This window comes from Ambystoma mexicanum, chromosome 7p (assembly GCF_040938575.1).
Source record: "Ambystoma mexicanum isolate Mex_15411 chromosome 7p, UKY_AmexF1_1, whole genome shotgun sequence".
In the NCBI taxonomy this organism is placed as follows: domain Eukaryota; kingdom Metazoa; phylum Chordata; class Amphibia; order Caudata; family Ambystomatidae; genus Ambystoma; species Ambystoma mexicanum.
Window position 1 is genome coordinate 106,131,550 of NC_090939.1, and position 17,772 is coordinate 106,149,321.

General features: G+C 45.8%; 1 protein-coding gene across 1 annotated transcript in view; it reads right to left on the minus strand.

Moving 5' to 3' along the window:
* The window catches only part of CCDC191 (coiled-coil domain containing 191), a 299,595-nt gene that overhangs the window by 31,026 nt on the left and 250,797 nt on the right, over window positions 1-17,772 (minus strand). Inside the window, exon 13 of the mRNA XM_069635893.1 lies at window positions 16,106-16,207. Coding sequence (XP_069491994.1) covers window positions 16,106-16,207 — 102 coding nt within the window. The remainder of the gene's footprint in view (window positions 1-16,105; window positions 16,208-17,772) is intronic.

The following is a 17,772-nucleotide window of genomic DNA, read 5'->3' on the forward strand; positions in this document are numbered from 1 at the left end:
TCCAATAAATTGTAACCACTGTGTTGGAGTCAGAATCGATTTTTTTTACATCCGCAGTCAGGTCTGGAGCAGAAGCCTGTTGCATAACCACCGAAACGGACTCCATCATATGTGACGGTGTTGGACCCCGATTCAGTCAGTCGTCTAGATACGGGTATAGATGTACTCCTTATAGATAGAGATGCAACATTAAGGCATCCATCACCTTCATAAAGACCCACGGTGTTGAGTTTAGGCCAAAGGGATGAACCTTGTACTGATCGTGAATCCCTTGTGAAGTGATGAAACGTTTGGTGCGGAGCCCAAATTGGTATGTGCATATAAGCATCTTGTAGATCTAAGGTACACAACCAGTCCCCTTCCAGAAGAGCCGTTAGGATCTGACCCGGAGTGATCATCTTGAACCTCTCTGTAGGTAGGTAATGGTTTATTTATTTTGTGCATTTGTATAGCACGCACAAACCCTCAGGCATCAGGGTGCTAGAAATGAGGACGTAGGCAAGGAGAGTGTATCTTAGAGATGGTTGGGGACAGGTAGAGCGGGGCGGTGTTAGTGATGTATTTGTGTGTGATGGAGAGTGTTTTGAATATGATTCTTTTTCGGACAGGGAGCCAGTGCACTGTTCTGCAGACAATTGATATGTGTTCTGATCTGGAGATGTTCAGGGCGGCTCGTAGGGAATTGTTTTGGATTGTCTGGAGTTTCTGTATGTTTTGGGCAGACGTGCCAGCGATGAGGGCATTACAATAGTCGGGCCTGTTGGCCACCACTGCACGGGCTATTGTTAGGCAGTTTTCTGTCGAGAGGAAAGGTCTGGCAGCATTTAGTAGTTTGGTTGAGTAAGCTGCAGATGAAGGTATAGCGAAAACCTGCTGTGATAGGGAGAGAGTACCGTCCAGGTATATTCTAAGGGTTTTTCCATCCAGTGATACAGGGATCACTGTGCCATCGATGCCGAAGGCAGAATATTCAGGATCCAGTTTTTTCAGCACAGCTTGGGGCCCAACGATGAGCAGTTCAGTTTTGTCATTGTTGAGGCAGAGGCCATGAATCGCCATCCAGGCTTTGATGGTGGCGTAGTGTGAGTTCAGAGATGCAGCATCTTCAAAGTAGGTACCACAGAGGGGTAGAAGAATTTGTGGATCGTCAGTGTAATTGGTGTATGCTGTGCCAAGGCAGTCCAGAAGGTCGAAAAGTGGCTTAGTGAATATATTCTAGAGCGTTGGCGATATGCAGGAACCTTGGGGTACACCACAGTTGATGGGGGCGGGCGCAGTGCTGCCGATCTCAGAGAGTACTTTGAGCTTCGATAGAACAAAGATTGTTTCTCACTACTCACCCAGCCTTGTCCTTCTTGGGAAGGGCAAACAAGCATGAGAAACAACCCTATACCAGATCATCCAACTGGACCTGTTCTATGGCATCCAGTTTTTTCAACTTCAGTAATCCTTCCGTTAGCTTTGATGAAAATTGTTGGGGAAAGGGATTGTGGGAGGCAGGAGATGTAGGCCCACGGGTTTAATGTTAAGGACCTCCAAGATGGTCAATGGAGGGCTACCCTACAGGACAACTACATACCTGGTTTCACACTTATTAGGGATCATCAGTGCAACCTGTTTTCACCCTCATTAGGCATCAGTATAGTCCTGACAGCATCATGGTTGGTGCACATAAAAAGGGGGTTGTTCTCATACAGATCTATTTAGACTGAATAAATCACCAGTGACCTAGCATCCTGGTCATGCAAAAATGTCCCGGGAGGGTAGCTCAGCGGCACATGCTCGCCTTGGAAGCAAGACGACACGAAGCAACACAGGTTCGATCCCTGGGTCTGTGCTTAGAAACCTCTGAGTATTTAAGCGCATTATAAATACGCAACTAAGACTAAAAAAATATTTTGCAACTGAAAAACAAACAATTCTTGTAACAGCGCCTCGATGCCCGCGGGCTGTGTGAGCGCTTTAAAAATGCTAATAAATAAATAAATGTCAATACATCTTATTATTTATAAGTGTTCAAGCAGACAAAAAGAGATTTGTATTGATACAGTCAAATAAGACACTAAATGATTTATTTCAAAAATACAAATAGACAATCAAGAAAACAGACAAAACAATGAAAAGTTGAACAGTTGTTAACATAGATTAGATGCAAAAGAACAAAAGTAAATACATGCAGGCATTTCTGTATGTTAGGTGCCTGCATCACAGTTTGCCTACATTTCAGTTAGGGCACAAAAAGCATTAGTCAAACGTAGTTACATAACTATCTACCCAATCTACTTACGTATCAGGTAGGGCACCATGATTGGAGAATTTGGCAATTTTGTTTTAGCAACATCCAAAAAGTTATGGTGGGTTTAAAAAGGTTGGATATAAAATCCTTCACCTGAAATGTGAAAATAGGAAAATCCATTGCAGCCAAGTCACACACTCCACCGCAACCCTAGTAACCATTGCTGGAAGTTAACCTCCAGTTCTGAGGCACAACAGCAAGGCATTGTGGGTATGCATCTGTCGGGTTCCCACAGCCGGAGCTGTGGATTATGGAGGATTCAGGAGCTCTGCAGGCCAACGGTAGCGTCCGCGAGTGAGAGGAGGAACTACCGCAACCCACAGCGGGATTCATAGCAGGACAGCGCTGCTCTCAGAGATGCAAAGAAGTGTATGCGGAGCCGAGAGGAGAGAGATGGAGAGAGAAAGCACCTGGAGAAGCTGCCGAGGACCAGCGAGTTGAAAAGGGAACACTCGTACCGGGGCGCACCTGGGGGCTACTGCAAGGCATATGGTGATACTGGTTGAAAGGAAATGTATAGTGACTATCAGCCCAAAGTAAGGGGTGTTTTGATTCCTATAAGCAAACGCTGAACTTTAAAGGGAATGGCAAAGTAACTGGAAAGCATAGATTATTGAATATCGAAGCAAAGGAAAGCTATACAGGAATTATTCAATACCGAACTGAAGGAAAGCTTTGAGAAGGCCATGAATGGAATAGAAACAGGTGTGAAACACATGAAATGAACAATTGAAGACAAAGAATGAAACATTATGAATAAAGGCATAGCAAATGATGAACACTTATGCAGTTTGTGAAAGCAAGGTGGTGGAAGAGAGCGAGCACCAAGCATAAAGTTGTGTGGAAGAACCCACTGTGGCAAAACCAAAAGACTGTCAAGGAGAATTCAGAGTGAATGCAAACTAAAGCACAGGTGTGGTGAAAGAGAAACCTTTGTGAGCAAGAAACCTAGCGTTATCGGTTGCTTGGCCTGTAATGTGTGGACCGTGTGGTTTGGCAACTGCACCTCCATCGAGGATACCTGTCTGGAAAAGTCAAGGAAAGTACCGATAAAGGATCTTCACTTGTGACTAAGATTGCTGAAGTAAATGGGAAAGATAGCAAACCGTATCAACTGAACCACGAAGGACTATAAAGGGTGACCTAGAAGAGGTCGTGAGACTCAAGGGACTTGAATTGGCTATATATTGGCAAGCCGGAGGACTAGATGTCTTGGGGAAGGAACCCCCGAGACCTTGTGAACCGTGCTGTTGCCTTGGGGAAGGGAACCCTGAGGCCTTTTCTGGGAACCTTGTTGTCTTCTTGGAGAAGGGAATCTCGTGATTATTTGAAACTGCTTTGAACTTGGGGAAGTGGAGCTGGAAAGTAAGCCTAGATCTGGAACTTTATTTGGAACACTATTTCGTTTGTTGCCGACATCCCTACACATTGTTTAGCTTTAGCTGTGAGGACAGGTATAGGTGTTGGGCACACAGACCTTTAAGTTGACCTTACTGACTTAGACTGTCCTTAGTTTCTTTAGGTAGAGAAATCCCACCTTACTATAGGGCAGGTTAGGCCTTACACCATCCTGACATTTAAGTTAACAAATACATTTTGTTTGAACTTTGAACATGTTGTCTGTGTTTGCTTCATGATGCCTTCACAAATAGCACCGAAATGCAGACATTAATATAAAATGGCATGTGGAGCCCGAGCTTAGCTTAACTTAACTTAGCTCCACTGTCCCCCATTGATTGGAAGGGAAAGAGCCAACAAGTGTTCGATGGGCTCATACACTTACAGGGTTCTATGGACATATACGCTGCAATGCTGGAGAGCAACTCTGCTCCGGAGAGAAGATGAATGAGATAAGCGACTATGGCCAATGATCGGGTGAAGAGTGAAGAGACGATTTCTCCGTTACCTTTTGAAATAAACCTTTCCCAGGTGGTTCCAGCAAGATCAGGGGGTACATTCCCCACCCTGCATTACTCCATGAAGAGTTGCACTGCAGTGTATGGGTGGTGGGTATGGGATCAAGCCCTGCCCCTGCCACCATTGTTTGGCTATTAGTGGTTGGAGGTTCTGTTGAGGTGCTGAAGCAAGAAGCCACGCGTTCTGGAACCATGGTCAGGAGGAGCTATGAGTACCATGCTCCTGCCCTGCGTTAGTTCAAGATGAATCAGTGGCAGAGGTTGATGATATCACCACACAGAGCCCTACATTTCTCCATACAACAGCCACAATGCAATGTGAGGCAATTCTTGTGGAATCATCGCTGTCACGTATGGATAATTAGTATAATGTGCTATTAATCCATGAGTCTATTAAGAGGCACAGTAGCACAAGTTTCCTGCTGCTGTCTGGAGACACTCATTATTTGATTTTGGCTGCACCATCTAGCTAATAAGATGTATTTATATATTCATAGATGCGCGCGCCTAAATATAAGGCAGGTGCAGATGAGTTGACCTTGTGAGATGACTGTCCTCAGTGAAAGATCTGCACCAAGAACATTTCCACGCCAGCCACTGCTTCATCTCAGACTCAGCAGTCTGAGTCATTTCAGTATAGAAATACATCCCATAAACAAATCCCTACCATTGCAGTTTCTCCAAACTATTAATAGCTAAACACTCATCAGCAGCAAATGTTCACAATGCCAAACCAAGGGACACAATTGCGTGTCATTTTAACTTCATCACTGCAAGCACTGCCTACATGTATTCAAAAGCTAAAATCTCAGTTAGGTGGGGTTAACCGGTAGGGAGCATAAGTGGACAGATGAAACTGACTCTGGCCAACAAAGGTTTAGGCCAACATGGTACCCTTTCTTTGAATGTATAGTAAAACACAACAAAGAAATGACCTGTCAGGCTCATATAAATGAGGGTGCTATGAAAAGTGTGGTGAAATGCACCGAATGTGCCAGGAAAATAGAAAATTGATTAGTGAATGAAAAGCTTAAATTGGTGGAAAATTGCAGGCGAAGAGCCGAATGCAGAAACCCTAACCACTCAACATATGTAATTATTGTCACTGGGGCGAGGGACGTGTTATGTCTTTCCAAAGCTCTGCAGGCACATAGATATACAGAAACTGCTTAAATCTCAATGGGGAAAGATTGCGATTTCTGTGCCCGACACCGTTTCATCACTTTGGTGTCCTGAGTGCTGACCACTCTCCATCGAACACTGTCCCCTTTGGATGTAGGATAAATAACTTTATAGTTCATGCCTCACACTACAAATGAGTAACAGGCTTGTCACTGTAGGTCAGTCATACCAAGCTAAAGTGGTGATACTGCTGGGTTGAGAGTGCTCCTTTACTGTCCTCTGCCCTCTCACCTTTTCCTTCCTTCATGTCAACTGTTATTAGCATTATTATTTTATTTTCAAAGGTAATATTTATTGCGCCAGTCGTTTTCACATCATTGTTCAAAGTGACATTGGGCCTCATTGCGAGTTGGACGGTGCAGGTTAAATTGCGGCGGTATTGCCATATACTGCCGCATTACCGCACTGTTGATCTATGAGTTGGGCGGGACGTGGGAAGATTCACCGCCAGCTATGCGCTGGCGCTAAATCTGCCACCTTTCCACACAATGTTGTTGGAATTACTGCCGGCGGAATTACCACCACAATAATTCTGTTGAAATGCCCCATGGAGTCCTATGGGCTGCCAATATATGAGAAACGCCACAGCCACTTGTAATCCAGCCGTAATACCACTGGACCAAGTGGTGGTAACAGTAATTCAGTTTGGTGGTATCTAGACAGAGTTACTGCTGAGATACCACCAAATGTATAATGTGTCAAACTAATGCATCATTTGCAAGGTGATGGTCTCTGGTAGGTCTCCAATATCCAGATTGCAAGGCTGTATTGTATATAACGATCTTATAATGCCAATAATCACCTCATTTGCACAACAATCCTTCGAACATGACTAGTTCTAAGTTTTGCTAACGATACGCAGATATTCTTCTTCTTCACGGCTGTGACCCCTCCAATCTCCGTACTCATAGCTGCCTAGCTGCCATCCACCAATGCATGGCTCTACACTGCCTCATGCTAAACCCTTGAAAGCAAGTCATTTCTCCCCCGGTCTCCAATGCCAACCTCACTCTCCCATCTCTCCCCCTTACCTCTTCACTCCCTGAACTATTGCTTGCAACCTTGGGGTACCTTCGGACAGCAACATGAAACTCTAACAGTTAATCATGGCCACTGCAGCCAGACTCAATGTCCTAAACATTAGAAGCATCTATCTTCCCACCCGTCACACATCACTTAACCAACACTCTCATCTCTACTTTTGGTCCCTGCAAACTGGACTACGGAGTGAGCCTACTTCTTGATCTACCTCGCTTTGCTTTTGTTCCCCTCAGACATCAACTTTGCAACGCATGTTCTTTTCAACCTAACCAGATCCTCTCCCACCTCTTCCTACGATCACTACGCTGGATGGCTATCTCTCGCTTTACATTTCTGCTACTCATCTGTAAATCCATCCATGGTTTTGCCCCATTCCCTCAGTGAATGCAGCTCACTGTACTCTTCTTCTCAAACTCTTTGTTCCTTGACTTTTCACAACCTTCAGTCCCCCAGCCCTCCTCCAGCTTTTGCTCCTTTTTCCTCCTTGCCCCACTCCAATGGAATGCTCTTTCCCCAGCCCTCAAAGCCATCGCTTCAGGAGAACTCTTCAAATCAAGGCTCAAACCCCACCTTCTAGCAACGGAAGGAGCACCCCAAACCTTTCCAAGATCCTATCTAAACTAACCGCCTAACGCACCTCTCCTATATTCTGTGCTCATATTATTCTAATTTTTAAAAATGACAATAATGGTCCCAGGCTCCCAGAGCTAAAAATGTGTTCATGTCCTCCAGTCACTGCCCATGGTTTATGCTCCTATTATTACCCCTTCACCACCCAGCATAGGCACAGGCATAGGCCATGCCACACAGCAATGCTCTTATGTAAAGACACCTTCTCCTGGGTATACCTTGGCTTTCTGTTATTGCCTAACTTGTACATTATTTCTGCTTGAAATGACATCATGGTTTTAAGCACAAATAAAATTCAAATAAATAATTAGATCAATTTTCATTTCCTAACCAGAAAAGCATTTCCTAATGCCTTACTCCCTCCCCCGCTTCCACTTCGCTGTTGATGTTGGCGCCTATTGAGTTGTATGCGTTCTTGTTAATTTCTTTGGAAAGAATGAATATGTATTGAACTAAAAAGAAAAGTGGCCCAGGCTTTCTTTGCATTAGCTGCACCAGTCTCCACCATGCTCTCCACTATTTTTTGTTTGCTGTCCAGCTCATGACAGCAAATAGTCTTACCTCAGATTGGCAATTACAGCGTGTTGGTCTTCAGTTTATTTGAGTAGTACAGAACTATGCTATCAGGCTACTTCGGAAATTCAGTGATCATATTTTTTGATACCTCTTACCCCCTTCACTGATTGCCCCCACCCCCATTGTGAAACAAACCAGCAGATCTTCATCATAAAAACTGAAGACGTATTGTCCACATAGCTGTCTTCTACTGCTAATTTCTCTGAGGTCCGAACCAGCATCTATCTCATTTGCATGATCCTTCTCATTCCAGGCCACAGATCTTTAGAATTCCCTTCTTGGTCATCACAGTCGTATTACTTACTTGTAATAGCTTTCTCTTGACATAAACACATAGCTTAGTAAAAAATGATTGATGTGTGTGATCAATTTCCCGGCAAACTGTACTTTGCTACAGCATCACAATGGTTCTATGTGATTTTACGGAAGACATGATTTCGACTGATGGATTTTTTACCGAAAAACTTCCATCGAAAAAAACACTTATTTTTTTTATTTTGGTGGGATCCCCCTTAAGCCCACCTTTTCCCTATGTGTTTAACCCTACCCCAAACCCTTCATCTGTTTTTTTTCTTCTAAATTTGAATTTATTGACATTTTCAAGGTCATGAAAAGGGGGCATTACAGAACATTGTTCAAAAACAGATACAGTGGATCACATATGTGTGAAACATTCTCACCCCCCAGATAAGAAAGCGTTTTCTTTATTCAAAATAACTTTACCCCACCACCCGCCACCCCTCCCGCCCTGGAACATTTTCTCCTCCTTAATCTATAACCATATATATTCAAGAAATAGAGCGTAGAGACTTGTTTGGAGCACATTATGACGTATCTGGTAATCACACTGACAGTTTGTTTGGACATAAAATCCTCTGGGCCATGATGTAGGTCTTTTCTAAGGAAATAGGTTTGAATGTTCTCCTCAGGGGGAAGGGTACAACCTTTCAATTTCACTGATTAGTTCCCGCCATGTACTTACAGACAAAATCTCCCCCCAACATAGTCTCATTGGCCTGATTTTACATGCAGGGTTGCAGTGATTTTTTCCATAACACATGTTTGATGCTACATTTATCCATTCGTCCTTGCCTGGTGTGTGTTTGGACTTCCATTTGATGACTAAAGTGGCGCAGCATGCCAATAAAAGGTGGGCTGCTAGGCCCTTGATTCTCTTTCTTTTGTCTTTGCACTGCTCAAATCCAAAGAGAATCAAAAAGGGATCTGCAGACCTCGGAACTCCATCCAGGTCTTTGATCCACCCCAAGACTTCATTCCAGTTGACCTTAATTCTGGAGCCGTACCACGACATGTGCCAGTAGTCCGCTATCCCACCGCACTTGCGCCAACATAGTGGGCTTAGTGACTGAAAACTTCTAGAGAGCTTGAGGGGGTCATAATGCCACCTGTGTAGCAATTTAATTACATGAGGTTTGTATTGGCTAGCTATAGAGACCTGAGGGGCAGCCCTGCACATCCTACCCCACATGATCGGGTCAATCTCTTCACCAAGATCTTTCTCCCATCTATTCTTCAGGTGAAATGTGGAATCCCCTCCTGCTTCAACCAATTCCCTGTACATGGCGGATATTAAACCTTCCATTTCCGTTCTGGAGTTCAACAGCTTCTCAAAGGGGGTGAGGTCCCTATCCACTTTATCTTTCCATTCAACCCTTGTCAGAACTCCCTTGATCTGCAAGAAGTGGATGACAGGGAGGGGGCCCAGCCCGAGGTTCTCACCCAGCTCCAAAATCGTAACAAAGGACCCATTCTTCCAGAGCTGACCCACCCTCTCCAGGCCTGCTTCGAACCATAATTGGAATCTGTCTAGGTTAGGAATGTTCTCCCTGATGCCAGGGGCCCATAGATGACTCAGGGGGGACGGCCATGAAGTGATTCCCTGCATATCCTTTCTCTCCTTCCATATTTCCCAAATGGTTCCCAGTATCGGGTGATTTCTTAATCTCTGTAATAGTTTGTTTCTCAGGACCCATAGCCACTCCGAGACCGTTGCTGGGGACAGATAGCGATTGTCCATCGCAACCCATTGATGTTCTTTACAGTTTCGTAGGTGGGGGATCAGAATTCGGAGCTGGGCAGCCTCATAATATTTCTTCAGGTCTGGCAGTCCCGTCCCTCCCTTATCTTTGGGCAATGTTAAAGTGTTGTAGGCTACTCTTGCTCTTTTACCCTCCCAAAGGAACTTCACAATGGCCCTTTTGGCCTCATCAAAAAAGGTCTTCGGTATTTTTATGGGGAGCATTTGGAAGGGATAAAGAAAGCGGGGGAGACATACCATTTTGATCGCATTAAGCCTACCCATCCACGATATTGTGAGTGTCTTTCATTTGGCTAGGTCCGCTTTAAACTTTAGGCGGAGGGGTGGGAAATTGGCTTCATAGAGTTTGGTAATGTCTCTCGTGACCTGTATGCCTAAGTATTTAAACTTGACATTTTCCAGGATGAGGCCCAGAGGGGAGAGTCTAGCCACATCTGCTTGTGTGGTCTCATACAGGGGAAATAAGATTGATTTGGCCTCATTGATTTTGAAGCCTGAGAGGGTACCATATTCCTTAATCAGCTGGATTGCTCTGGGATGGAGAATATGGGATTCGAGATGTGCAAGAGCAGGTAGTCTGCACATAGGGCTACTTTATATTCTGTGGCTCCCAGTCTGGGTCCTTCAACCTGAGGGTCGTCTCTCAGTTTCTGGGCTAGGGGTTCTACAGAGAGTGCAAAGAGTATTGCAGAGAGAGGGCATCCCTGTTGCGTCCCTCTACCTAATCTGAACCAGCGAGAGTATTCACAGTTGACAAAGACTGAGGATTTGGGTGATGTGTAAACTACCTGAACCCCTCCCCTGAATTTCCGGCCTATACCCACTTTGCAGAGGACTGCCTTCAAAAAGCCCCATTCAACCCTGTTGAAAGCCTTCTCTGTGTCAACCGAGAGGAGAGCTGGTTCATTCCTCCTGGTTCGAGATGCATTAATTAAGTGTAGGATCTTCATCATGGTGTCGGCTCCTTGTCTGCCCGGTATGAAGCCGACCTGGTCAGTATGCATTAATCGTGGCATATACGTCTCCAGTCGGGCTGCTAAGATTCTAGTATATATTTTTGCATCGATGTTTAGTAAGGATATGGGGCGATACGACCCGCATTGCTTAGGATTCTGACCTTCTTTGGGGATCACAGAAACAAGGGCTCGGGCTAAAGAGTCCGGGGCTCTTCCAGTGTCTAGGATCTCATTAAAGAGTTCTACCATGAGAGGGAGGAGAGAAAGGATTTATAGAATCCGGTGGTGTAGCCACCTTCCCCGGGGGATTTGCCCAATGACAGTCTCTTCTTAACCTCTTCTTCTGTTATGGGACCCTCTAATGCACGGCTTTCATCATATGTTATCTGTGGGATTTTTACAGAGGTTAAGTATTGATCGTCTCCGACTCCCCGAGTCGGGCTTCCAATCTATATAGGGCCTCATAAAATGTGGCAAAGGCCTTGGGAATGTCTGCGTTTGTCCCGATGTGGGAGGTGTCCTGGTTTTCTATTTCCAGTACATTCTGCTCTATCCGTTGGGCATGTAACCTGGCAGCCAGCAAGGAATCCGCCTTGTCCCCCTATATTCAAAATAAATTCAGTGTTTTTATGATGGATTTGCTTTGGTTAAAAAGTCCACCGAAATGTTTTTTTTCGTAAAAATTACTGGATACACATCATGAGGTTGGAGGTTACCGCCAATTTTACCACTTACCGCCTAACTCGTAATGAGGTTGTATGTTTCCCTTAGTCTTTGACTATGTTGCCATTTGTTGGTAACTGTTTATCTATGTGCCAAGTACCTTGCAATACAGTGCATTTTGTTTTATGGCCCTAGCCACCCTCTAAGCATGTTTTGGTGTTTGTACAAGTGTGCCTAGGACAAACTGGTGGCAGCAGTTTACTTATAAAGAATTTTTACTTTGTTTTTATGGCCCATACCATGTTTACTGCTTTTGGCCCAAGACTGTGGCCAGTGCCGAAAATGGCCGTGCCATGAAGTCTTTTGTTCTGTCCTTTGGCCATGTTATCCCTTTGCCTTCACCCAGGTTGGGAGAACCGGGTATTCCTTATTTGGACATGCAGCCTCCCACGAAAAACGGCATCTTTCACGGGCTCCTACATGTCACGTGTGCTAGTGCCCAGGAACAGGGATGGGACTGTCTGGTCCCAATCCATACTACGGGTGCCAGTATGTGTGGTTGGCCTGAATGACTGGAACCACAGTGGGCCACACCTGGCATGCATGCAAAGAGCAGATCTTCCATTGGCTAGCCCAGATTTTAGCGCAAAACGATTCTTGGATAAGAGAAAGGGCTCTGCATCCATTCCAGGTCCATCACCTGAAGTTCACACTGAACTACAGAAGGAGCCAAGTTTCCTGAACGAATGAGCAGACTTGTGGAACCGCCGGAGACGTGCTGGAAGGTTTGGCACCTTGACCCTCCTATTGTCCCGTTGGACCCCTGCTTTTGTATCGTACCAAGAAGGCCTGCAAAGGCGCTTCAACCCTTTGGAGTAGTGGGACCAACTACTCTCGGCACCTCCTGCTTACCATCGCAAAGAGCCTTGTTGGAAGTGTTCCTGGGCCATCCAGCGAACTGACCAGCTCGAACCAGGGTTATCGTACAGGAGTGCTGCCATCCCGAATTGAGACTCAAACTTTGGGAACCGCTTACTTGTGGTCCTGGCTCCTCTGGGTCGCGATTTATGAGAGTGCGCCACAATGTGAGCATTTGCGGTCCCTGTGTCGCCCCGCTGTGGTAACTGTCACTGTAAGTTCCTGCAGACCTGCCTCACCGTGTCCTGAGATGTGCTGCACCGGAACTATCCTCCTCCTCTTTTCTTCGAGAGCTGAGAAAAGGCTTCTGCCCGCCATGGACGATCGTCCCGTCCTGCAGCCGCTGAAAGCTGGAGCGACCTGTTTCTGCAGGGGTGAAACCTACTAGTGAATTGGACTAGCATGGCACCATTTGGCCCAGACTGTGTCCAGGGTCGCTGAGTACTTGCCTCACTTACTGGTGGTCCCCTGCCACATCCAGCTGTTTTACGCACAAGAATCCCTGAAAAGATGCTCACCTTAGCTGGGCTAGCCTGCCCTCCCAGCTATTCCCAAACTCCGAAAGTCGCTCTATCTGCAAGGGTAGACCCTTCCTTTATCAATAGGGCTTTATTCTTCATTGCCTCAACCCCCTTCCTGAACAGCTACAGCGCCCTGAAGAGAACCCACTTTTCTCTTTACGCACAACCACACGTTGTTAATGCACCACTGTACATTCTGAGCATAAGGATCCTCACTTCTTAGGGCTGGACTGCATAAGATAGGGATTGGCTTCGAAAAACTGCCTAATGCGATATCTGTGCTGAACGTACCTCTTCTGGTGCAGTTTGTGGTTATTTACTCTCCTTTCATCAGCATTGGGCTAAATGCAGTTTGTATATAAGTTACATAGTGAAAAGCGTGTGTGGTAACTGTTTTATTATTACTGTGGTTTATTTGTGTTCAGTTATAAATGCCTATAATGTATGTATTTTATGATATACATATATCTAAGAGTATTCTATGGGGTTTTACTGTGTGTGCTCATTGTGGGCTTCCGGTCACTCTCACCCCTCCTTAGACTTAGTCATGAGCGCCTGCCAAGCTACCGTAGATTTGTCTGGTTTGTCCAGAAGGTTCCCCTGTTCCACTAAATTAGGGTGGCCTCCTAAACATCTGCCCACCAGGTCAGAGTTTAGAAATCCATCTTAACACCTGGCTGACACAATCTCTCACTACTCTCCTCCATGAAACCTCTGCTTGAACACACTCCTCAATCTCTCTGTTCTCCACTCACCCTTAGCATTCTCTCACTTCCGCTCCTTCACCCTCCTTGCACCTCACCACTGGAACGCACTACCCCTCCATGCCAAAAATACCACTACCATTCCCTCATTTAAGTCTGAGCTGAAGCACCACCTCCTATGCCATGAGAAAGCACGCTCAACTCCCCAGCCCATCACTCCCCTTCCATAACTTCCCTGACCTTTACTTCCACTGCACCTACGTCCTTGTAAATATCCAGTGCGATCAGACTACTGCGTTTTGTTTGTCTTGTCTGTCCTTGGTTTTTGTATTTTGTATTTCCAAACATCACTACGTCAATCGCTCATCATTCATTACCTCTTACGTAAGGCATGTATTGCCCCATATAGTTTTGGTTCCATTGTAGTCTTTCTGGGTGAAATACCTTGAACCCTCAATAAATAAATACTAAATAATATTCCTACAATGGGGAAAGCATGCACACATATGTGTATGCTAATGAAACAGAATAGAACTAGGTGGCAATCACAATATATACATTCTCCAATACACAGTCTGTGCATTTGCTACATGTTGCATCATAGGGTTGCCTCAGCAATATATATATATATATTTTAACTTTTATTTTTCAAAGAGTTACATCGGGAACAGCGTTCAGAGCAGTTGGCAGAATAGCATGACAGTTAGTGCACAGATATATGTTGTTACAATACACAATTCTCAGTTAGGATGGTGACAATGCGGTGTCATCTTCTTCAGGAAGCATATTACATAGGTAAAGGCGGAAAAGAGACCATATGTCCTTGGGTCGACAGGTCGACGGCACTGTTACAACAAATTGCTCCTCACATTCATTTATCATTATAAGTCTTTCAGAAAGTCTTCCCTTTGGGGTGCTTCTGTAGATTTCCAGCATTTCAGAATAGTTTGTTTTGCGACTACACATGCAATGTTAAACAGCCGTCTGGTGGTCTCGGCCGCCTTGCCAACGGTCTCATTTTAATTGGATGTACTGTTATTTCACCCAAACTTCCATTAAATAAAGGAAGAATAATTTTGCACAGAACATTGCGGATCCCGATTTTTTATTTGTTGATCGCTGTGGAGAGTGCTGTTCAAATCATTTGCCTGAATGGAGTAAATCATCAAATCTTAAAATATATATATATTCTCTAATACAAAGTCCTGTGCATTATGCAGAGGTAGAACCTATTGCTACATGTTGCATCATGGGGTTCACAGGGTATGAGGCATCCATGTAGTCCTTGCCCTGTTCACACTTCTTTGCATGTCTATGCACAGCAAAGTAAGAGGCATTTCTATCACTATCCTGTACACTTCCGTTTATAGAAATCAGTTTATATCTGGAGAGGCTGGTCATGCCTCAACCAATATCTACCCTTGGCAGGAATAAAACGATTGGCATATCCTAGAAGTGTTACTCTCACCTGGTATCCACAGGGACGCCACCCAGCCGGGTTACTCGCTGGTATGCTTCTCAGCTTTGCCCAGATGTGGTCTGCGGGGAAGGTTCTGCCTTGTGGAAGAGTTAGGCATGCTCTCCGTCCTGCCTTCTTTGCAGGGGCACGTTGTCTTTCATGGGCGTGTGCGGTCCAGTTACTTCACTGACGCCGGCCCGTTGGATATTGTTCAGGTAGGTCTTATTGCTGTTCTTTAGTTTTGTTGCTATCCTGCATGCCTTTCTTTGTTTAAAAAAATGCTCTTTTTTCTCCCTTAGGTATGCGGAGCTTCAGCGCAGCGAACTGGCTTGGTTGAGCCCCGCTGGCAAATGATGGCGTATTAAGAGCGCTATGATGCGGTAAGTAAGCGCTATGCGCAGCGCTGCAAAGTCTTTCCTTTGCTAACCTGTGTTTTCCTTCCTTGTAGGTCACGGTGTTTTTCAGTGCAAGTGGAATGTCCGGAGTGGTGCCAGCCGAGAGGCGACCAGCAAGGTAAGCCGTTTGAGCAGTTCGTAACTTGCAAATGTTTCTATTGCTTTCTTTAATGTTGCCTCTATCTTCCTCTTTAAGGTCGTTCTGTCCGGGAGGCGTGCAGATTCGAGGAAGCTGTTCTCAGTAGCTGCGAGTGGCTAAAGATGAAGACTGCAGGTAAGATGCTGCTGCTAATAATGTTCCTTTTGTCTCCTTGCAGGTTCTGCTTCTCCGAGGTTCGAGGGAATAGCTGGACACGGTGAGCGTCACGTTGCAAGCTGCAAAGTAACGCGAAGCGTGTTGTCTTGCTCGGGTGTGGTTTAAATGGCCCCAACAAAATAGTCCAGGTAAAGGAGTCCCTAGGCTGCCACACCCAAAACACTAGACAGCATAGCTTGGTTCTTTGGAACCAAGCTATGTGGAAGCCTCCATGTTGGCTGATAACACATTAAGTAGTTCACAAGCACATGTTTTTCATGGTGTATGAGCCTGGCCCCATGTGCGCCAGGAGTGGCCCCAAGAGGGTTTTGGAAAAGGATGCCAGGTTCTAGAGGCCCGAGTCCTGACTCCACCTGGAAAATGGGTTTGCCAGAGGGGGTTTTGGGCGAGGGTCGTGACAAGAAGTTACCATTTAATCAAAGTACCAGAGAGAAGAATGGCTGTGCCAATCAAGCGATGGCCTGTTCACAAACCTGTTTCTGCTGTCTTCTCTCTTCCCGCCTCCTCTCAAGTTGCGCTTCCTTTTCTGCAGCTTCCTGCCTCTGACGCTCCTCTTCCTCAGCCTTTAGCTGGGCCTACGAAGACAAGGGCATGATTTTAAAGTAGTTCAACCACCTATCCAAGAGACTGGAGCTTTTCTGAATAATGTAAGCAGTTTAATAAAGAGTCATGTAAGTGCGGATGCATGTCTGTGTGTATGCAAGTATGTATGGGGACAATCACATTGTGCAACAATCTGAAAGAAATAAGGGGGGCTGTGGAGGCCGGTGATAGCCATACAATGTGTGAGGTGCTCCCTGGTTTAGGTATACCAAGAATCCCGCAGAGCCACTCTGTGTCCAGGGTCATCTTGTCTTCTCAGGTCAGAGGTTGATGTGGCGCTGCCTCTACAGCGCAGGCATGTGGGGAGAAAGATTAAGGGGTATGCCCCACACCCTTTGCCGCACTGCTTCTCCCCCTTATTCGGCAGCCTCATCGGATGAAGAAACACTACGAAGATGGACCACTATTAGCCCGCACAGCCCAATGGAGTACCATCCCTGGTCAAGGAGCCATTAGCTCCACCAGACTTCAAAATGGCGGTGTGACTTTTAAAACTTCAGATGCGCCCATTAAGCAGATCATTAGACCAAATCATGAAGAGGGCAATAGGAATAAGCCACCCGAGAAACCACTTAGTGAATTAAGTAAACCACGGCTAGTGGGAGAGCGGAATGAGGGACTAACCAATCATGCACAGGAATTTGGGAAATCAGGGGGAATAGTAATCCACAACCTCATCCAATGGATAACAGGGCAACTGCCTTAGAGGCAGAGGGGAGATGGAAGGGGGACCAAGAAGAGAGCCAACAAGAAAGCCAGACCCTGGAGGAGACCATAAGTAAAGCACAGGGAGATCCTCTGGGAGATCCAAGAGCCTGTTGTGGGCTATATCTCAGCCAGCTGATCCAGAGGGGGAGAGAAGGCAAGAGCCTGCTGGGGGTTATATATCAGACCCAGGCAGAGGGTAGCGATGAGGAACGAGATTGAGGAGCTGCTGAGGGCAATACCCCAGACATCAAAGGAGAGCAGAGGTCAAGAAGGAGATATACCAAACTCCATGAGGGCTACATCCCAGATGCTGGGAGGAGATCAAACATCAAGAGTCAAAAAAAGGAAACATTGGCCCAGGATGGCGACCTCTGGCTGGTGGGAATGTACAATGCCTGATTTAAACTCTTGGAACTTTAATGGGCATGGTGAGAATTTCAACCTGAAAGCAAGGGCTGTAAAATCTGCTAGGCATATAGACGGTAATGCCCACTTAATGAGGGCTATTTCCTGACAGGCTCCTTTCACCGAACCGTGGCTTTTACAGCATGTGCGTTTATTGCCGCATGACTATGGAGGGGCAGGTAGAGAGGGTGCCAGACCCACAAGAGGTAACATGGGAGATGGGAGTCAAGGATGGTGGTGTTTTGTTTGGTGGAGTGTGTGGTGGAGAGAGGGGTGGAGTGGTGGGTTGGCAGGATGGGAAGTAGCAGGGTCCTAGCCAGAAAACAAGAATTGCAGCTGTGCCCCCTGCAGAAGAGAGGGAACCGAGGTTCGGAAAATGTGACCTGCTGGAAATTCGCATGGATCATATAAGAGATTGGAAAGG